Genomic DNA, 23,410 nt, shown 5'->3' on the forward strand with positions numbered 1-23,410 from the left:
CACTGCACGATTTTAGCAATCCTATAAGATCGTTACTTTATCACACTGTGCGACGTGGATCTACTAAACTTGGGTACGACATGCATGTAGATGTACGATGATGACGCCTGTTGACTCATAAGCCCTATCCAAATACCTGCACTTGAGGTCTTTGCACTTGACCACTTGTCTACTTACATGACGTATTTCCTGTATTTTGCTCGTGAAGACTGCAAGTGTGTCTAGAACTTTTGATTACCCGATGGGACACACTTACAGTCTTGCAAAAAAATGCAAGTGTTTACAACTTCTTCTTTTTTATTATTATTATTATTTTCAATACTTTGCATTTTAAAATACACTTCTAAATGTCTGTTCAGTGGTCGCTATGTAACTAACAGAAGAAATTTTTAAAATTGTGGTGCTTCTGCAGTTGCAAATGACGTACAAAATACACACAGCCTACTCATCTTTGCATCAATAAAATGTGCAACACTTTATATTTTACTACCAAATTATATGCAATATATAATTAATTTAACTTACAGTCAAATGTTTTCCTTGACATCTCGTGACTTCGGGGCACGTGAGTTCCCGAACATAATGCATGATGGAATACGCTAGCCTCGAATACTGCTCACTCAGAAGCAGTATTCAAGATAGTGTGGGTTTAGTGTGCACTGCACTTGGGCATTTTTAAGACATGGGACAGTCTTGCGCAACTTGCTTCCTGTCGTGTGCACGAGCTCTCCAGTGGCCAAGACCGCAAGTGTGGGTATTTAGACAGGGCGGTAGTCTACGATGCAATATAGAGGAATATAAAACGTCTTCAGCATGCGCTAGTGGTAAACAAAAAAAGTTTAACCACACTTTGGCAGTTGTAGTTTTTATGTGTGCTGAAAATAAAAAGGAAGCGGCAAAAGAAGGGAAAAGAGCTTGAATTAAGCAGTTTTAAGTTTTAGCACCATGTCGCATTTTTATTGGCTGGTCAGTAGATGATGGTCGTAGCAGCAACAACTCTGTTCGTTGATCATGCTGAATTTCTGACACTGTCAGAAAACTATTGTAGGCTATCTTTGGTCGCAAGACCGGGAAAACAGCCATCTTCGAACCTCTCTCACTGTACGACAAAAGGACCACCGATTAAGAGCCACAATCACAGAAATCGCCACGATTGTTTCACGATGGCAATCTTTCATCTGGGACAGCCAAAAATCGTGCAGTGTATCCCGGGCTTAAGACCTTCGTTCAACTTAGGAACAAAAATTAAGATCTTTTTGATAAAATCCGATGGCTCAGTGAGGCAAGATAATTAACACTTTCAATGCCCATAAAGTTAGTAAAGACATATTTAAAATAGTTCATGTGACTACAGTGGTGCAACCTTAATGTTATGAAGTGACGAGAACAGGGACGTGCACAGGGGGGTTGCTCAGGTTGCCCGGGCAACTGCCCATATGCCCTTCTCGACTCATGTTGCCCTTCCGAGTTGGAAAAAAATAAAAAAAAATCGTACAATGGATGCAGAATTTCACGTAGGCCTAGATAAAAAAAAAAAAAAAAAAAAAACGCAAAGCCTCATTCACTTCCATATTCGGGCACCCGACCGAAAGTGAAAGTCAGTAAGGGAAGGGCAAACTCTGTTTACGTGGCTGCAGCGCTGCACGCGACCGGCACCTGAGCGGAGCCTGCATGAGCGGCACTAGAAGGAGATTGTCGCGGTTGTCGGGTGAGACGACTTAACGTTGTCGGAAAGGTGAGTAAGGTTATAATCGTTAACGAAAACGAACGAAAAAAACGAAAACTAGGTGGGAAAAAACATCGTCGTTAACTGAAATAAAAATAAAAACGAGGCATTACAAAAAAAAACGATAACTAACCAAAACTGTAATGTGTGTTTGGCAAAACTAACTAAAATAAAATTATAGATTAAATGTCCTTAGTTTTCGTCTTTGTCAATGTCTTTCATAGAGCAAACGTTCAGCTGCATTTCATTTCCCTGCGTCTCTCATTCACGCGTCTGTCTCACATACTCGCGCGCGCACAGCCCCTCCCCTCCGTGCACACCGCGCCTCCATGAGAATGAGTGTTGGAAGCAAGTTCGCGAAAGGTTGGTATCTCGTGAAAACCTTTACACAATCACATATTAAAAAGTGGTATAAAAATATTTTTAATTCTGAATATAATTTTGTCAGTGTGTTAATGTCGACCCGAGAAGCGATTGCTACTTTAGAAAGTTAACTAGATGCAAGTTTGAGGTAAAATGCACTTGGGTTGGCGATGTCAAAACACTAAGCTGTGATTCAAGTAAGGAATAATTGACGACGGCCGATGAATTATTAGAAAAATAATGCACATCTGAAGTGGTGATTCGGTCACGACTCAAAGCGGAGTCAATTATTCAGCTTATACCACGTTATTCTCAGGGTGGGGGGGGGGGATTGGTAGGGGAGTGCCCTTTTTTTTTAGGTCAGAGCAACTGCCCCTCAAAATTCCTGTGCACGTCCCTGGACGAGAATATTTTTGTGCAAAGCTTTATGATTTTTTTTTTTTTTCGAATCAGTGTTCGGAGCATGTTTCAAACTGCCAAAGTCACGCCCCCCAGTGGTGAACCATTGTAATTTCGAAACACTTATGACGTGATGAAGCCTAGTTAACTGAAATCACGTGACTTTGGCAGTTTGATACACGCTCCGAACCACTGATTCAAAACAAAAGATTTGTAAAGCTTCGAAGCTTCATGAAGCAGTGTTTTGAAATCACCCATCACTAGATATTGTTCAATAAAGTATTTTTTAATTTAAAAAAAAAAAAAAAATTTTTGGCACACAAAAAGTATTCTCATCGCTTTTTAACATTAAGGTTGAACCACTGTAGTCACATGAACTGTCTTTAGTAGCTTTCTGAAAGTGTTAATTATCTTGCTGGCATCAAAAATATCTTAATTTGTGTTCTGAAGATGAATGAAGGTCTTACAGGTGTGGAACGACATGAGGGTGAGTAATTTTTGGGTGAACTAACCCAGAACATCCAACTAAAACGTTTCAGAGGGGGAAAAAAGGAGGAAAAAACATGTTCCCTGCATAAATGTTTTTTGAAAATATTTATAAATGCTCTGTTAATGTTACTGAAATAATGTTTGTTCATAAATTTCATAGAACCTTGCCAGAATGTTAGCCAAAGTTCTGAGAACGCTCATTGTTAGCTGGGAAGATGTATTTTGATTAAAGAGTACGAGGACATATGAATTTTAAAAAATAAAATAAAATAATGATGGGCACGGATACATAATTTATAATAAAATACTGCAATATTCCATAAAAATAAGAATTGTCAACTTTATCTATAGAGAATCATCCATTATTGTAACTAGAAATCGAATCACTTTAACCAAAACTACAAGATGGGCTGTTTTAACTATTAACCCCTACACCCCTTTCGGCGCCCCTGAACATTTGTGAGGGGCTCAAACTGTTTAAAGTTGAAAGACGAGTCCGCTTTCTATTTTGGATAATGGCTTTTAGGAGAGTGAAAGGTAAGACAAATCTGGCATATTCTGCCTCTGCTGCAGATGCTGAATACAAATCTATGGAAAAGTGCATAAAATATAGGCTAATAAAAAAGAAAAACTACGCGTTCGTGTCTTGCCACTGCAGCTGTTTATATACGCCCATACGGCGAGTATTACTGAACTTAACTTTTTCAACATGAAGAAAAAAAACGACAAAGAAGGAAAGCAAAATACAGTTTTCTAAGCTTATCTTTCGTGATTTACAGTATGAACGCGCTTGCATATGATGTGGTGTATTGCATCCAGGGTGTTGAGTTCTTTCTCGCTGTATATTTTTGTTCATTTCTTGAAAAATTTGGTTCAGAAACTACTTTAGGTACAAATCTAGCCTATTTACTAGTTTGCAGCGGAGTCAGACCGCAACAAGACGTTACAAAGTATCGCATTTGAATCGCATTAAACCAGATGTGGTTTTGACGTTTTGTAAAAACTGATAATCATCAACATGTTTTCCATTAAATATTTATTTTGGAGTGAGCTAAAGGCCTATTTCAGTTTACAACGAAAAAAAAAATCTGTTTCATAAGAGGAGTAAGGGGCAATATTGCAATAGTTCATCAGCACTAGTCATTCATTTATGGTATTAGCAAACAGTGGCTCTGTCCCAATACCCAGGATGCGCCTGAAAAAGCCCCCATAGCCTAATCTTATAAAGTGCATCATAATGGACACCGATAGCATGCATTCAATCCTATAATGACATAACATTGAACAGCGAGCTGCTGGAGAATACTTAAGTGTCCAGCTTTGCTCACTTGTTGTCATTCACATCACAGGGAATAGTGATTTAGGGTAGGGGAGAGTGGGGTGATTTGTTACCCTACGTATTCTCCCCAAAGGCACAACTTACCCCGCACCATGGGGCAAGTTGTGCCACGAGACCACTTTTTTTCCAAAAGCTATATTTCTGAAACAATTTATTTCAGATCCAAAGTTATTGTTCTCAGGCATGCACCACATCCTGAAATATATGTACATTCTTAAGTTGAAGGCATTACTGCCATGGTCTCACTTTAAAGTCACTTTGAGTAAAAACTGGCACAACTCACCCCACTTTCCCCTAGGTGTCATTTCAGTTACAGTCCCATATATACTTGTGTTCTTTGCACCTGAGCACTTGTCTACTTACATGACGTACTGTATTTCCTGTGTTTGGCCCAAAGTGTTCAAGTGGGCATAAAGAACGCAAGTGAGTATAACTTTACACAATGGGATGCATTTGCAGTATTTTTTTTAGAGCTTTATTTGCATATTTTGAATTTTATTATTTAAGACCCCAAGTTTGGGTATTGGGACAATCCTAGTGATTATTTTCAGGGTGCAGACTTAACCAATAAGTGAGGTAAGTGGCCACTTAGGGCCCAGGGAAAGAGGGGGCCCCAACAAATACCCAGAAGCCTCTATAAATCATATATACCATTCATTTTTCTTTCATATATTATATGGTCAGGATAAGTTTTGACATTATTATTACATCTGCGCAAATGCATGCCCCCCATCATGGATTAGTGGAACATTCCATTACTGTCGGGATGAGCTGAAAACAGTCAAGTCAGACACTTTCTGCTTCCCATAGTGATGCATGGTGTTTGCTTTCTTTATCACAACCCCCACATGATATTTTGATGGGGATTTCTACCCAAATATTCAGATATGAGGGTTGTTTCTGATTTCTTTCTCCTTTTAGAAGAAGACCTTGAAGTCGTTGAAGACATCAGATGTGATGAAAGCCTAGCTGTTCGTCCTGGAAAACCTAAAGCAGAATGTCAGAAGCACAGACTCAAAATACCCCAAAAAATTAAAATGAAAAACTTCTTGAAAGATAAATTCAAGAGAAAATCAAAATTTGAAGCTCCTCTCACCCCTACAGCTCTGTTAGGTAAAATAGGACAATGTGTTTTTGTCTTTTTTTCCTCTTTTACTTTCATTCTTCTATTACTAGTCATTGTTCTTTTCTGAAACTGTAAATTAGCGAAGCTCAGTTTGAATTTTCATTTAGCAATTTGTAGCACTATAAACACCATTTTATACATGATTGTGTACTTTTATTGTATTGTAGCCTACTGTGAACAAACCAGCTGCAGCAGAACATCAATACACCAGCAGTTGAGCTCATATAGCTTTACAAATTTATAGTCTTTCTGTTCTGGGAAAACAGGGGAAGTTTCTAATCTTCTAATTTCTGTTTTATATTTTAGAAGTTGACTTTGATACCAGTGAAGGCATAGGAGATTCTTCTGATGATCCTGAAGAAGAATGTCAGAAACACAAAATCAAAATATCAGACAAAATGAAAAATGTATTCTTAATGAGATGGAAGAGGAATACAAAATCCTGTGAAACTCCATCAGGTACAATAGATGCAAGTTTTTAACAATTTACAGGTGTTTTACAGAAATTTTAAAAACCTCTGCTACATATTGATAAGTAAATAGAAATGATTTGTCCCCTCACACACTGCAGTGGGCTTGGATTTCATAGGGAACCTCAATGAGAAGCATCTGGAAGCTGATGACCGTCTCTTTGGTTCAAATGAAGTGGTCAAGGCAGAAGATGAGTCCCATGAGATTTTGCGACTGAAGATGGCCATCCATGACTCTTTCAATGAGGACAATCAGGAGACCCTCAAGAGTGCTTTGGCTTCAATATTTCAAGAGGAGACACAGGACAGATGCTGGAATGAAGTAGTTGTGGATGAACATCCAATATGGAGTCCTGTGAAGTGCAGACAGATCAAGACACTACTCAAGATTGTCGTTGAAGAACGAATGAAGACTGCAGAAAAACGGGAGAATAAAGCAGACCAGCTTTCTACCTCCCTGAAGAGAGAGGTGTGTCGAATGGGCAAACAAGTCCAAAAAGATCTGCTCAGAGTGGTCCGAAATCTGAGAGAATGTTACCCACCAGACTTTGACATCTGCAGAACATATGCTCAGCTCTACCATCAAACCTTCTCCACCAGACTCCAGGAGCTCGCCAGAGCCAGTGTCGATTTTGAGGACTGCCTCTATATATTGAGTTGGATTGTGGATTACTACCCAAAGTAAGGGCATATTAGCAATAGCATTTTTACAAGCATGTTCAATTATTATAAATTATTAAGTATTCAGACACTCAGATGTGTTAATATTCTTTAATGTTTTTGTTTTTAGAAATATATTGAAGCACAAAGAACTAGAGGAGCACATCAACAATTCATCACTTGGACCTTTGTTACCTGAAGAAGATCTTACGAGATTGGAGGAACAATACTTCTCATACAAAGAGGTCATTCAGTATTATTAGCAATTGATTAAATCAGCAAAATTTCAAAATAACAATTGCACAAGATAAGAGATTTGTCTACACTTGGCTCCTCCACGTCTTGAGGCTGCCAAAACTGGACGTTTCAGAATGAACAAGTAATTTGTTCTGTTTCCGAGTACATCATAAATTTAACTCTGATGTGCTTCTCGCATCTGGTGTAGAAAGAGTGTTAGATACTATTCTAATTACTTCCATATCTACTGCTGCCAATTTTTACTTTCTCTGATTAGAATGAAGTCAGAAAGTGGTTATTCACCGCTCTTGAGAAAGAAGTGAAAAAATGGAGTGATGGCATCGAACCAGAGATCGTGGATGGATACTACTCCAGTAACCTTGCTGCAGATGTTTTACCAGTAGGTTATGGGCTGTCTAACCACACTGTCTAACCATCTATTTTGGGATTATCAAATTAAGTCAGACCTGAATTTGAATCATTTCCTCAGGGGTGTAAAATACCTGATTACTATACTGAAAGGGTTAGTTCACCCAAAAATGAAAATTCGTTCATGAATTACTCAGACTTTCATTAATTTTTGGAACACAAATGAAGATAACTTGGATTAAACCACTCAATTCAAATGGAGTTTTGTGTGAATAGACTTTGAATGGACGGACACAAATCTCTTGTATTTCATTAAAAATATCTTCATTCGTGTTTTGAAGATGAACAGGAGTTTTATTGGTTTGGAACAACATGAGAGTAATTGATGACAAAATTTTCATCTTTGGGTGAACTATCACTTTGAAGCCGGGACATACGGTGGCCCAGTAGTGCACAACACAACGAAATTAAAAAAGCAAACATAAGTTCACAACACAACGGAAACAAGCCACAACACAACGAAATAAAGCCACAACACAACGGAATAAGCCACAACACAACGGAATTAAACCACAACACAACGGAATAAGCCACAACACAACGGAATCAAGCCACAACACAACGGAATCAAGCCACAACACAACGGAATTAAACCACAACACAACGGAATCAAGCCACAACACAACGAAATAAAGCCACAACACAACGGAATTAAACCACAACACAACGGAATCAAGCCACAACACAACGAAATAAAGCCACAACACAACGGAATTAAACCACAACACAACGGAATCAAGCCACAACACAACGGAAATGCTCCCGAACACTTGGGGGCTCTCAGAGCTCGGTAATATTACTATTCCTTGCCACTGTTCTATAAAGTCGACAGTTTTACAAAGATATCAATACCATGATTAGTTTTAAGTATGTAAGCATTGTATATCGACATGGTATATTAATTAAAAATCAACTACGTTCACAATAGCTTCATATTTATACTTGTGAATGATTTGACGCGATACCACGAATCATGATGAAGGGAACGTCTGCCAGTTCCACCAAGTGGTTAAAACGTATAATTTGTATTCATTAAAATTACTTTTAACATTTAAAAACAGACATGTTCAAATTCCAAAGGTTGTTAGTTCCTGTTGGTAATACTGACAAGCTTTGGAATTTGAATATGTCTGTTTTTAAATGTTAAAAGTAATTTTAATGAATACAAATTATACGTTTTAACCACTTAGTGGGATTGGCAGACGTTCCCTTCATCATGCGCCGTGGTAGCGCGTCAAATCATTCACAAGTATAGGCCTAAATATGAAGCTATTTTGCACGTAGGTGATATTGAATTAATATTTCATGTCGATATGCAGTGGTTACATACTGTTTAAACTAATCGTGGTATTGATATTACTGCCGACTCTATAGAACAGTGGCAAGGAAGGAAAACTAACTTTACCGAGCTCTGAGAGCCCCCTAGTGGTCGGGAGCATTTCCGTTGTGTTGTGGCTTGATTCCGTTGTGTTGTGGCTTTATTCCGTTGTGTTGTGGCTTTATTCCGTTGTGTTGTGGCTCGATTTCGTTGTGTTGTGGCTTGTTTCCGTTGTGTTGTGAACTTATGTTTGCTTTTTTAATTTCGTTGTGTTGTGCACTACTGGGCCACCGTAGGGACACACCAAGCCAACAGTTTGCCGTCAGGACATTTTTGAGAGTTAGTCGGATTATTTTTTTCAGTGTGTTCCGCACCGTTGCTTCTAGTCGGATGCCGCCAGTTTTTTTTTTTTTTTGTCTGATTCAACATGTAGAATTGGTGTCGGGCCGTTGGTGAGCGAGAACTCTGATTGGCTGTTCAGCTTAGCGAACGAGTCAGTGCACGAGTATAAGAGCAAAAGTGATGAAAGCGAGCAAATAAGTCAAGACGGTACAGAAAGAAGGCTGTTCTAAGTTTTACCTGAGCATTCAAATGCATGAATATTTTCATAGTAACATGAGTCGACTGAAGTGAAGAAAGTGATCAGTATGATTGATATTCAAAATGTTAAAGGTGCCCTAGAATTAAAAATTGAATTTATATTGGCATAGTTAAATAACAAGAGTTCAGTACATGGAAATGACATACAGTGAGTCTCAAACTCCATTGTTTCCTCCTTCTTATATAAATCTCATTTGTTTAAAAGACCTCTGAAGAACAGGCAAATCTCAACATACCACCGACTGTTACGTAACAGTCGGGATCATTAATATGTACCCAATATTTGCATATGCCAGCCCATGTTCAAGGCATTACACAAGGGCAGCCAGTATTAACGTCTGGATCTGTGCACAGCTGAATCATCAGACTAGGTAAGCAAGCAAGAACAACAGCGAAAAATGGCAGATGGAGCGATAATAACTGACATGATCCATGATAACATGATATTTTTAGTGATATTTGTAAATTGTCTTTCTAAATGTTTCGTTAGCATGTTGCTAATGTACTGTTAAATGTGGTTAAAGTTACCATCGTTTCTTACTGTATTCACGGAGACAAGAGCCATCGCTATTTTCATTTTTAAACACTTGCAGTCTGTATAATTCATAAACACAACTTCATTCTTTATAAATCTCTCCAACAGTGTGTAATGTTAGCTTTAGCCATGGAGCACTATCAAACTCATTCAGAATCAAATGTAAACATCCAAATAAATTCTATACTCACATGATCCGACGCATACATGCAGCATGCATTACGAACACTTTGTAAAGATCCATTTTGAGGGTTATATTAGCTGTGTGAACTTTGTTTATGCACTGTTTAAGGCAAGCGCAAGCTCCGGGGGCGGAGAGCGTGAGCATTTAAAGGGGCTGCAGCCTGAATCGGCGCATTTCTAATTATGCCCCAAAATAGGCAGTTAAAAAAATTAATTTAAAAAAATATATGTGGTATTTTGAGCTGAAACTTCACAGACACATTCAGGGGACACCTTAGACTTATATTACATCTTGTCAGGCGACAACATGCACATTCAGTTTTCATCGCCGCTAGTTCTTTGACATCAGCTTGGTGTGTCCCGGCCTTAGTAATACTATGAGGGATATGTTCCCTTTTGAAGAGGAATTTCAATGCTGCGTCTCGGTGTTGACACTATGGGGGAACGCCATCAGCATGACCGGTGTCTGAAGCATGTGTAAACATGCCAGTAATCATTGGCAGGCGGAAGTCTGAGATATCATACATGGAGCACTCCTGAATAATTTGTAGTGCGTTCTGAAGAAATTTTGTCAAGCAGCAAGAATTTTAGAAAGGGCTTGCCTCCGTGTCCTTGATTTACGACACCTGAGGATACTCACAATCTTTGCGTTGTTTGCTTGGGAGTGGAGCGCACGCGTTCAGATGGATCCGATTGTAGGGCCTGAAAGCTGAAAACCTGAAAGTTGAGCTGGCAGAGGAATCTGAGAAAGGGGTTTCGCTTTCTCAATCCTTCTTTATCGGCTCAGGCGATCTGCTGGATTTCGGAATGGCAGTGAAGGGGACCAATGAGTATGAGCTGAAGAAAGTGCTTCCATCTACATCAATCCATCATAAACGTACTCCACACTGCTCCAGGGGGTTAATAAAGGCCTTATGAAGCGAATCGATGCATTTATGTAGAAAAAAATTAATATTTAACAAGTTATGAAGTAAAATATCTAGCTTTCGCCATACCGCCTTCCGTATTTAACAAACGAAGAAAGTGTAAAACTCTTATAATTCAAAAATCTTACACTACGTCCTACACCTTCCCTATTCAACTTTTGCGCGACGCCAGTTTACACTTTCTTCGTAACTTGAATACAGAAGGTGGTCGGGCGGAAGCTAGATATTTTACTTCATAACTTGTTAAATATGGATATTTTTCTTACACAAACACAACGCTTCACTTCAGAAGGCCTTTATTAACCCCCCGGAGCCATGTGGAGTACATTTATGATGGATGGATGTGGATAGAAGCAATTTCTTCAGCTCATACTCATTGTTTCCCATTCACTGCCATTATAAAGCTCAGATGAGTCAGGATATTTATTAAAATATCTTTTTTAAAGATAGTCATATACACCTAGGATGGCTTGAGGGTGAGTAAAGCTTTGGCTATTTTTTATTTGAAAGTGAACTAATCCTTTAAGGATTGGTGAAATAATACAAAAAGGAAGAAAATTACCATCCTAACAACAAACAGGGGTGCATAATGGAGTGCAGCAGGGCAGCATCAATAATATCAAATATTGGGGGGACAATTTGGCCATATCTAATTATTGGGAGGGACCTATTGTGGTTACGGCCCTGTTTGTTAATGAAGCTGCATGCACGTGTAAACTGCTAGGAAAGACGTGTTTTCTTGCCATTATTTTGTGGTATGCTTGAATTGCAGGCACAGGAAACACTGCGTACATTTTTATTTTATATATGTGACAGATCAGGGGGCAGTCGGGTGGCAGTTGTCACCCCGGTAGATCCACCCCTGCTTAAGAAAAAGAGTTGATAACAAAAGAATGTAACTCAGGTGCACAGACTGCCATCTGCCAATGAATACTGGCATGTGTTTACACATGCTTCAGACACCGGTCACACTGATGCCGTTCCTCATAGCGACCAAGTTCGTAGTTCCACTTCTCAGGGAACCGGTTTACATACACAACCTGAGACGTACTCTAAGAGCTATTTAAAATGAATATTTTTACTCAATTAAATGTAAAACTAGTAGCTAAATTTGACTTATTGCAATTTAATTTAAATTTGAAAAGTACTTTTTACAGTTGTGCATATTATTTTCTTTTGTCTTAAGGCATGTTCACACCAACATGAATGTTCGGCACAAATTGGTCAGAATTCCAGCTTTGTATTGAATGTGTGTCGCTATTTGTGTTTTATAGCTTGTTGATATAACTGTAAGTGACGTCAAAGCACTTTTAGGCTCTGAAAGTAAAGCCTGGTGTCTTCTAACTCAGCTAGAAAGCTTTCTAACAAGGTAAATCACTAGTCACAATCATCGTCTCATTCCAGCATTGTATTGGTATGATTATAATTAAATTTTTTTCTTTTTTTCCCCAAATAGTAGCTATAAAACAAGTCTGGAGAAACTTGTCAAAAGAAAACCCAAAAACATTACTAAAATTCTCAGTGCTAATCTGGTTGACATTCACCACTTTAGGTGAGTTTAATTGATTTTTCATATTGTCTTTTTAAAACCACTTGAATATGCCATTACAACTTAATGTAATTATTTATAATTTGCTTAACTTAAAGAAATGTAATATTCACAAAATACAATCATTTAGCAAATTGTAGTGACCATTATTTCTCTATATCATCAGGGATTATGTACAAAGACCAGAACATAATTTCTCAGAAGACACTAGAACCGCCTGCCTGTCCACATTAGCAGACCTCAAAAACATCTGTCACAAATACTTCCTCAGTCGAATTCACACAGAACTGAAGGTTAGTAAACAACAGAAACATATTTAATTTGATGACCAATTTAGGAAGTATTTAGAAAATTTTATTCAGATATGACAATGAAAAGTTCAGCAAATTAACTTTGATTTATCCAAGTAGGATCTTTCTTACTGAAATATGTAGTGGAAAACCCACAAAAGATTTACATTATTTTAAAAATCCACATCGTTTTATACATATTTTGGGCGGCGGTATTTTGTTTAGGTGCACAGTGCATTCTTTGTCTGTGACGTCAATTGGTTGCACTCACTAAGCTACTGACACTGTCATATTGCTATTTTTACCGCAACACAACTCAGAATATAATATACGATGCCACATTGTGCGTCTTTTGGTTGTAATTTTCAGTCGATGAGCCACAAGAGAAGTGATGTAAGTCTTTACTGCTTTTTCCCTCTTTATAAGAAGAGGGAAAAAGAATGGGAAGTTGTGATGAATGTGAACGAATAAATCTTTCCAAAGAACTGCGTCTTTGTTCTCTCCAATTTAGCCTTGATGACTTTGATACTTTTTTATCTGTATGTTTTGGTGCAACGGTAATCTAGTAATGCATAGTCTTAAAGGATTAGTTCACTTTCAAATAAAATTTCATGATAATTTACTCACCCCCATGTCATTCAAGATGTTCATGTCTTTCTTTCTTCAGTCAAAAAGAAATTAAGGTTTTTGATGAAAACATTCCAGGATTATTAATTTTCTACCTAGTAGAATAGGGAAGGTGTAGGACATGCAACGTCAACTGGCGGCCCGCGGGCCAAATCCGGCCCGCGAGAAAATTCCATCCGGCCCCCAGAATAATACTGAATTCAGGAATAGCCTTGTAAGAGGAAAAAGTTTAGGGCTGGTCCCAATACCATTTTTTGACGAACATCGACTATTCGAAGCTTCGGAGAGAGGGGCTGAACATATTTTTCTCTCTAATAAAGGCAGGAATATGTGTCTTTATGTCCGTTTGCATTTTTATTATTTCGAGAACCGTTCATCCAATCGACTTCACAAGGGAGTGCAGTGTCGCATTTGGTGCAATATAGATGGACACGCGAGACGCGACACATTCAGAATTAATAAACTTTTAGTAAACTACAGTCAGAGCAGCGTGAGCGGGAAGCGGCTTATGCTCCGAGAACGGTCACTGCACTAGTGATATAAAACGCACACACACAGGTCTGTTAAATTAAGCAATACTTTTAAGGTAGTCTAATATTTTTCTGACTAACAAATTGGCACAGTAAGGGTATATTTAAATAAAGAAAAAATGAAATTTAAATAAAGAAAAAATTAAATTTAAATAAAGAAAAACGAAATTTAAATAAAGAAAAAACTAAATTTAAATAAAGAAAAACGAAATTAAGTTAAATTAAAAACGAGATTAATTTAGATTGATAATAACGGGTAAAAATGCTAATACATTTTGTTTCTATTATTCTATTTTCCACAATGTCAAAGCAACAAAACACAAGCTCAGACAGGCACTTCGGTCCATACAAACTCCGCTGTTCTGCGCTCTAGCCAGAGAACACTCCCGTTGCTGGAACGATAGGGCTGGAACACGCGTCGGTTCTATTTCTAGCATGCACGCGTTTTCTGCGTGGCTCGAGCGCGCCTGAGACGCGTGTCTCAGTGTGCAAACTCCAACCTGTTTAATAGTTAAATATGGGAGCCGAAATAAAAACGGACACGCCACGCAGCTGAGACGCTCACGCAGCCAGTGTGTCGCCGGCCTTATTCAAGGCGGAATGAGAACCGTTTTTTATTTTTAAATCTAACGGGGAAAAAAAAGCCTTCTGAAAAGTAGCTTGTGCCATAGCCTGCCTTCAGTCAAGAATGACGATAAACGCGTTCTCTCATTGAACATCTTTTATTGTTTCACGTGCTCATTTTTTCACAAATGTCAAAATTTTCCTTGCCTGGGATTTGCGCACAATTGCTTGACAGTGATGGACAGCTTGACAGCCTCACAAATATGAAGCCTAAAATATCGCTATCGCCCCCTGGTGGCTTGCAGCAGTACAGGTAATATGTAAAAAATAACATAAATTTGGAATTAGAATTAGTATATCAAATAATAACATATTAGGATACAATTCGAATTTTATTTTATATTACGAGTATCTGGCCCTTACAGTGTCTGCAGTGAAAATTTCTGGCCCTTGGACAAATATAGTTGATGACCCCTGGTGTAGGACATACAGCGTAAGCTTTTTGAAGAATATGAAAGTGCGTTTTTGGAGGAACCACTTGGAAGGTGATCATTTGTTTATATAAAGCATATACATTTACATTTTCTTTCCAAAAAATGACCAATCGTTTCGCTAGATAAGACCCTTATTCCTCGTCTGGTATCGTTTAAAGCTCTTTGAAGCTGCACTGAAACTGTAATTTTGACCTTCAACCATTTTGAGGCCAGTGAAGTCCAGTATAAGGAGAATAATCCTGGAATGTTTTCATCAAAAACCTTAATTTCTTTTTGACTGAAGAACGAAGGACATGAATGACATGGATGACATGGGGGTGAGTAAATTACCAGGAAAATTTTATTTGAAAGTGAACTAATCCTTTAATACCTGCGGGGTTCCTTTTAAAACATGACCAGACTTTTCAATTTGAACCACAGCGCAACATTATTGAGGATGAAAACATCGAAGCTGTGCAAAAATCGTCTGTGTCACCTGAATGCATTACATACAGTTAAACGTGCTGAGAAGATGCTGCTGTTTTATGTGATCACAGATTTCTCGTGCATCACAGCGCAGTCTGAGACTGTCTTAATTGAGATGTGTTATGGGCTGCCCTCGTCAGTCTCCACAACGGCATTTGGTTAAAGCACACACTTATATCCATCGGCAGCTGTAAGCTCTTTCAGAAGCTGTGGTCTACTAAAAGCCTCAGTCATCAGGGCAAAAGTGAAGAGAACAAAGACGCAGTTCTTTGGGAAGTTTTATTCCCGTCCACATTTATCACAACATCCCATTCTTTTTTCTTCTTATTATATCACTAGTAAAGACTTGCATTGCTTCTCTTGCCCTTCGACTGAAAATTACAACCAAAAGCGCACAATGTGGCATCGTATATTATATTCCGAGTTGTGTTGCGGTTAAAATAGCAATATGACAGTGTCAGTAGCTCACCGAGAGCAACCATTTGACGTCATCAACATAAAGCGCACTGTGCACTAAAAAAAAAAATGTCCATTGTCCAAAATATGTATAAAACGATGTGGATTTTTTAAATAACGTAAATCTCTCATGGGTTTTCTACTACATATTTCAATAAGAGACATAATTTATGTTATATTAACCCATACAAGTCTTAATATCAGGGGTTCCCTTTAAGGAAAATTGTTCCAGGGTCAACACAAGTGTCTGTACTTAGATAAATCACATAATGTGATTTACTTCCATGTTTGTGATGCTTATTTACTCTAAATATCTTAAATTAAATCTTACATTTTGGCAATAACCAGACTTGTTTATCTGTACAGCCGCTGTACCGTAAGCTGTGGACTCAAGTCTGGTTTGCTGGACATTGTGAAGTTGTGGAGGATCTGATGAAGGCGCTTGAGGAAAACATGGATCAATTCAAAGAGCTAAAGCCTGTCTGCCGAGAGGTCAGAATCACTTTTGCTGAAAATATTATTGCTAACAATTCTATAATATGATGCAAATAGACATATAATCTTTAGAGATTGTGTGTCTGTTTGTGTGTGTGTATAGGAACTGCTGGCCGAGCTGCATATAGAAGTAATGGTAGAGTATGTGAGACGAATGATGAAGAGAAAACTGAAACTGAAGGACAAAGAACAGCAAGAAGCAGCTGCTGAGTTCATTCGCCACGACAACAGTAAAATCTGCTCTGTGTTTGCCAAAGTGGTGAGATTACATCCAGACCCACACATTTGCATGTACAGTATGAAAAAACACTCACATGCAACCAAAACATGCACAGAAAAATACTCTACATTTTCATTCACATTTGAATAGAGCATAAATATACAAATCATCATATTTTCCACAATCATATCTTCCACAATCCAACTTCTTTCTGGAACGTTCAGGGAAGCCACAGGAATGTGGAGTAACACATGTGGTTGTCATTATGTTTTGGATTCTCAGAAACCTCTAGTTTCTCTCCTCTACATTTCTGTTTTTTGTGAATCATACTATAAGGAAAAAAAAAAAAAAAAAAAAAAAAGGTTTTTAAATTAAATTATTTTTTTTTAGTTTGTGCTTAAGAAAGTTTCAAAAGTACCTAATGTAGAAAAACAAGAAGGAAAGGAAATATGTTTGTGTTTGTGCATGCGTGTTTAATCACAGTTCCCAAATCGACCTGATTGAACCCTGCTTAACTAAAATAACAATGAATGGCTATAATTTAATAGGCTTGGTGCCAGATTTTCCTTGATTGAGATGTACTTAAAAGTATAATTAAATATTCTAATTATAATTGGCTTGTAGTTGAGTTTACTCTGAGTAGCCTATTAAATGCTTTTTTTCACATAGTTTTACATTCTGTCTTACAAACCTGATTCCAAACAAGTTGGGACACTGTACAAATTGTGAATAAAAAAGGAATGCAATAATTTACAAATCTCATAAATGTATATTTTATTCACAAAAGAATATAGATAACATATCTAATGTTGAAAGTGAGACATTTTGATATGTCATGCCAAATATTGGCTCATTTTGGATTTCATGAGAGCTACACATTCCAAAAAAGTTGGGACAGGAAAAGTTAAATGTACATATAAGGAGCAGCTGGAGGACCAATTTGCAACTTATTAGGTCAATTGGCAACATGATTGTGTATAAAAAGAGGAGTCAGGAGTCAAGATGGGCAGAGGATCACCAATTCCCCCAGTGCTGCGGCGAAAAATAGTGGAGCAATATCAGAAAGGAGTTTCTCAGAGAAAAATTGCAAAGAGTTTGAAGTTATCATCATCTACAGTGCATAATATCATCCAAAGATTCAGAGAATCTGGAACAATCTCTGTGTTCAGATAAGTTGTTATCAGCGCTCAGTTCAGAAGCCTGCATCTCTGATGGTATGGGGTTGCATGAGTGCGTGTGGCATGGGCAGCTTAAACATCTGGAAAGGCACCATCAATGCTGAAAGGTATATCCAAGTTCTAGAACAACATATGCTCCCATCCAGACGTCGTCTCTTTCAGGGAAGACCTTGCATTTTCCAACACGACAATGCCAGACCACATACTGCATCAATTACAACATCATGGCTGCGTAGAAGAAGTGGCCAGAAATGGCCAGCCTGCAGTCCAGATCTTTCACCCATAGAAAACATTTGGCGCATCATAAAGAGGAAGATGCGACAAAGAAGACCTAAGACAGTTGAGCAACTAGAAGCCTGTATTAGACAAGAATGGGACAACATTCCTATTCCTAAACTTGAGCAACTTGTCTCCTCAGTCCCCAGACGTTTGCAGACTGTTATAACAAGAAGAGGGGATGCCACACAGTGGTAAACATGGCCTTGTCCCAACTTTTTTGAGATGTGTTGATGCCATGAAATTTAAAATCAACTTATTTTTCCCTTAAAATGATACATTTTCTCAGTTTAAACATTTGATATGTCATCTATGTTGTATTCTGAATAAAATATTGAAATTTGAAACTTCCACATCATTGCATTCTGTTTTATTCACAATTTGTACAGTGTCCCAACTTTTTTGGAATCAGGTTTGTATAAACTTAAATGTTAAAATGTTTTGGCATCCAATACAATAGATTTGTCTGAAAATATTGATTTATAAATTGTTGGGAGGGAGCATGAAGAATAATTTTCTTACATGAATTGGCACTTCTGAGTCCAGACTCTTAAATTTATTGAAAGTCTTTGGGATGTGCTGGAGGAGACTTTACAGAGTGTTTGACTCTTGCAATTGTCAATACAATTCATGTGTGAAAATGATTCTTCATGCTCCCTCCCAACCATTCTTTCACAATTTGAGCCTGATGAATCTTGACATTGTCATCCTGGAATATGGCCAATATGTGTCTTCCTACATGGTTGTTTAAGAAATGAAAAGCTACACACTCCAAAAAGCAGGGTTAAAAGAACTGTTGCCAAACATATAACATGCTAGAAACATAAAAATCACAGCAATAATGATTCACTCATTAACTCTTAAATATCTGCCACAGCATGGTGAAACATGGTGGTGGCAGCATCATGCTTTTTCCAGCTGGAACTGCTATAGTGAAGGTGGAGGGAATCATGAATAGCTCCAAGTACCAGTCAATTTTGACACAGAACCTTCTGGAGTCTGCTAGAAAGCTGAAAGTCAAGAGAACTTTCACCTTTCACCATGACAAAAACACAAATGCAAATCAACAAAAGAATGGCTTCAGGAAAGAATGATGTGAACGTTTTGGAATAGCAAAGACAGAGATCAGACCTGAATCTATGGGGGGCCATGCACAAGAGAAGAGATGCCCTTGCAATTTCACAGATCTGGAACGTTTTTGCAAAGAAGAGTGGGAAAATATTTAAATAGTCAATATGTGCCAAGCTGATAGTGCCTAACCAAACTGGGTGCTGTCATAAAATCAAAGGGTGCTTTAAATGTTTTCAGTGGTTCAGGGGTGTGCACACTTATGCACAGTTATTCCAAGCTTTTTTTTTTACCTCTCTGAAATGTGTCAGTTTGATTTTCAGTGGCATTTAATAATGTTTACATCACAAAACATCACAAAAAAAAAAAAAAAACAGGGGTGTGAAGACTTTTTATATCCACTGTATTGTTTTAGACACAATAAGACATTGAGTCCCAGACAAAATATGAACCCATTTAATGCGTTTTCTTTTCACTATTCTTTGTTTGAAAGAGCACAATGAATTGTGGGAAAGCAGAAGTAGTTTGTGTAAAATAAAAGCACTGCAAATATACTTCTTACACATTTAAATAAGTTTTCTAAATCAAGTACCATTCTCTTCTCTAGGGATCCAACAAGGAATGGCTCTGTCAAATACTGCCCAAATTATCAGAGATTCTGAGACTGCAGGATCTTGGGAGTTTGCAACTTGACATTGCGACTCTGGCAAGAGACTATCCTGACATTAGGTGAGTCAGATGTGAACGGGCAAGATTATTTTATTGAGAGGCAGATACTAGGCCACAGCCATAACCATAGCTTTAGAGTTGTTTCATCAATGATCTTTGTTGTCATTCTCCACTAGTGAGCAGCAAATTCTTGCTGTCCTGAACCTGAAGAACAACCTTTCAAGCTCAGATCTGTGCAGCATCGAAGCGTGTTTGAGTGAAAACAGAAGCAGGCCGGACACTGAGTCTTCCCCTGCCTTCTTCTCTAAAGTACTCATCAAACAGGACACTCTCTGTTACAACAGTTGCAACTGAGAACTCATTGATATTATTCTTTTAAAGTTTTTCTATAATGATTTTACATGTCTCTTAAAACCAAGGTCAAGAACATAGGCATAGTCCATCTCAAGTGGTCCAATGGAGGTTGTCTGACCATTTTTATATACTTTATATACTTTTTACATATTTTTGCATATTTTACTATTAACAGCATTTAACTGAAAACTTTCCCCCCCTAAATATAAGCATTATTCTTACAATCTATAAACGCATATACAAGTATGTTTAAATACAAGAAAATATCTAGACATACAAGGGTTGGACAATGAAACTGAAATGAAACTGATTTGAGGAGACAGGCAGTTACTCTAGGAGAGCTGGACAGGGACGTAGAAGGTCCTTAACCCATCAGCAGGACCGGTATCTGCTCCTTTGTGCAAGGAGGAACAGGATGAGCACTGCCAAAGCCCTACAAATAGGGACATTTGTAGGGCTCTGGGACATTATGTTTCGGTCCATCCGACACCACCAGGTTGCACCTCAGACTGTCCAGGAGCTCAGTGATGCCCTGGTCCAGATCTGGAAGAAAATACCCCAGGACACCATCCATCGTCATCATTCCCCAATGTTGTCAGGCATGCATACAAGCACGTAGGGGTCATACAAACTACTGAGTACCACTTTGAGTTGCTGCAATGAAATTTCAGCAAAATGGACTAGCCTGTTGCATCATTTTTTCACTTTTATTTTCGGGGTGTCTTTGAATTCAGTCCACTGTAGGGGTATATATATCCAGCATGATATTTTTCCCAATTGAGATCTGATGTGTTTTCAAAGTGTTTCTTTAATTTTTTTGATCAGTGTATTTTACAGTGACCAGAGGGATTTTGAGTAATTTCCTTTCCAGAAGAGTGTCCAGGTCACTAGGGCCCTGTTTACACCGGGTATTAAGATGCATTTTGGTCGATCTGATCACAAGTAGACAAGGAAGACCCATACCCGTTTACATCTGGTGTTTTAATCTGTCACTTTTGTACAGTTCCCACCACTTCTATACTGATTTCTTCAAGGGGAGGGTCTATTGGCGAGTTAATGTATTGATTTTTTCAGATCTTTCAATCTAATGAACAAAATAAGCTTGCACAATTTACATATGAACTTGACCGGAGACAACAGAACAGCACAGAGAGTATCAGCTTTCGTTTCTGCTCTGACAGCCACAAGACCAGACGATTGCTGTGAGTGTGTGTTAGAAATCAGGAATGGTGAAGAACATTGTGCTTGGTAAATTTTTCATCTTCAAACCAAACTTGGGTTTTCAGCCAACAAAGTTTAAATCCTGTCTGGCTAGCGAGTTTCCCATAATGTTTACGCATTAGGCCAATAGGTGGAGAGCAGGCGGTCTTTTGTGGCTGTTTGAACACATTCGATCACATGATGGTTTACACTATAAAAGAGCAATCCGGTCGAATGAGTTTTCAACTACCTCTGGAAGTGGTAGAAAGTGGACAAGCTCAAAACATTTTACACCCCATTTACACCTGTATTTAGCATTGCCTACTTGTGATCTCATCGACCAAAATGCATCTGAATACCAGGTATAAACGGGGCCTATGTGATGCTGGTGAAAGAAAATATTTTCTGACTTGCTCCTCCAAAGTGGCTCAAAAATATTCAGATCTGGTGACTGTTCATGATATAGAAGATGTCCAACTTCACTTTAATGAGCTGTGGTGCATGGCTAAGATATCTCTGGATTACAGTCAGGACACTTTCCAAAGAGGAAATTTCCAAAGGGGAAATTTTAACTGCGTTGCATAGTTAAGCTATCTCCGGAAGGGGGATTGGGACTGTGTGGCGCAGTTTGAGGTGTCTTGGCAAAAGGGGAGATTGAAACTTTGTGTATCAGTTTGAAGTGCCTTAACAGGTAGAGCTAGACAGCAGTCATGACGTGTATGGAAGATCCATTTAGATCCGCTCTGATGGATAGATCTGTTTAGATCCGCTCTGACAGACAACAAAAAACTCCATGAAACTTCCTAGCTCTTCCATCCAGATAGCAGAATTCTCTGTTTTTGCTGTTATTTCTATTTCTTATGCATTCCATTATTATGTATTTGATTCTTCTTTACGTAAAGCACTTTGAATTACCATTGTGTATGAAATGTGCTATACAAATAAAATTGCCTTGCCTAATGTTCATCAGACCATTCTGTCACCAGTCTAGCTGTGTGTATTGGTGCGTTATCATGCATACACGACACCCTCTTCAGGGTACAATGTTTGAAGCATCAGGTGCACATGGTCCTCCAGAATGGTTCGGCAGTCCTTGGCATTGATGCACAGTAGGGAATGCCATGATTTTGCAGCATAAACCATCATTGATCTACCACCGTGCTTCACTGGGTGTTAACCCTTTTTGGGTCTTCTCCACACTGTAACTCCCACAGATTTGAGAAAGACAGTGAAGGTGGACTCATCAGAGAACAATACATGTTTCACATTGTTCACAGTCCAAGATTTGCACTGTTAGCACCAATGAAACTCATATTTGGCATTGGCATGAGAATCAAAGGTTTGGCTATAGCAGCACGACCATAAATATTGACTCTGTGGAGCTCCTGATGAACAGTTTAGATGGAAACAGGAGGTTGAAGTGTGAATTTAATTCTGCAGTGAGTTGGGTAGCTGTGGTTTTATGTTTTTTGGATACAATCCAGGTTACATCCCTTTCAGACAAATTCCTCTTGCGTCAACAGTTAAGCCGAGTTCAGACTGCACAATTTTAGCCCCAATTTTGTCTCACCGACAGGTTTTGAGAAATAGCCGACAAATGCCCGAAATCACAGGCAAATCGGTGCTCATTCACGCGAGTGACAATCACGCAGTGTGAATGAGCAAAGACGCGATCTGAGAGAATCGCAGACGCTACCATTTTTAATAATAATCCCAGTCTCATGTGAGAACTCCGGTCTTGCACGCGTGATATCGCGTTGTTTCCTTGTCACGTCTCGCGTGTGTTTGGTTGTGAAACGTAGTTTGCTTGCCAGACAGAGTTGTCTGCGATTCTTCCTATTGTAAAGTCATGCAGTGTGAAAACTTCTGCCTCTGATCCATTGTGCAGTGTGAACACAGCAGTGACTGAATGCTGGCCAAGATAGTCATGCAGTGTGAAAAGAACAGTGACCCGACTACTTTGAAAATCGTGTAGTCTGAACTTGGCTTTAGTTCCATTATGATGTGGTTTGCCAGCATTACCCTGAATACCAGCTCTCAATACATCACAAAGACTTGCTGTCCTGGTCACAGATGAGCCAGTGATATGCGCACCAACAATTTGTCCTCTTTTGAACTCTCATGTCTCCCATGTTGTGTGGATTGCAATATTTCATACACAGCTTGGCTAATTCA

The 23,410-nt window shown here is 38.5% G+C and overlaps 1 protein-coding gene across 3 annotated transcripts; it reads left to right on the forward strand.

Moving 5' to 3' along the window:
- The first annotated feature begins 3,386 nt into the window (after positions 1 to 3,386).
- On the forward strand, positions 3,387 to 22,923 carry LOC125278933 (tumor necrosis factor alpha-induced protein 2-like). 3 transcript variants are annotated; one of them, XM_048208346.1, is made up of 13 exons: positions 3,387 to 3,514; positions 5,238 to 5,429; positions 5,749 to 5,901; positions 6,014 to 6,593; positions 6,703 to 6,817; positions 7,087 to 7,209; positions 12,075 to 12,169; positions 12,257 to 12,352; positions 12,516 to 12,642; positions 16,142 to 16,267; positions 16,374 to 16,529; positions 19,620 to 19,741; positions 19,858 to 22,923. In XM_048208346.1, exons 1-13 carry the CDS (start codon positions 3,493 to 3,495, stop codon positions 20,033 to 20,035), a joined length of 2,085 nt encoding a protein of 694 aa, XP_048064303.1. In that variant the 5' UTR covers positions 3,387 to 3,492; the 3' UTR covers positions 20,036 to 22,923. The 3 variants fall into 3 exon arrangements, with proteins under 3 accessions (XP_048064303.1, XP_048064304.1, XP_048064306.1); XM_048208347.1 differs by having other exon boundaries at positions 6,032 to 6,593; XM_048208349.1 differs by lacking the exon at positions 3,387 to 3,514 and adding an exon at positions 5,610 to 5,655 and having other exon boundaries at positions 5,292 to 5,429.
- Positions 22,924 to 23,410: the final 487 nt, after the last annotated feature.

Source organism: Megalobrama amblycephala, linkage group LG11 (assembly GCF_018812025.1).
Source record: "Megalobrama amblycephala isolate DHTTF-2021 linkage group LG11, ASM1881202v1, whole genome shotgun sequence".
NCBI lineage: Eukaryota > Metazoa > Chordata > Actinopteri > Cypriniformes > Xenocyprididae > Megalobrama > Megalobrama amblycephala.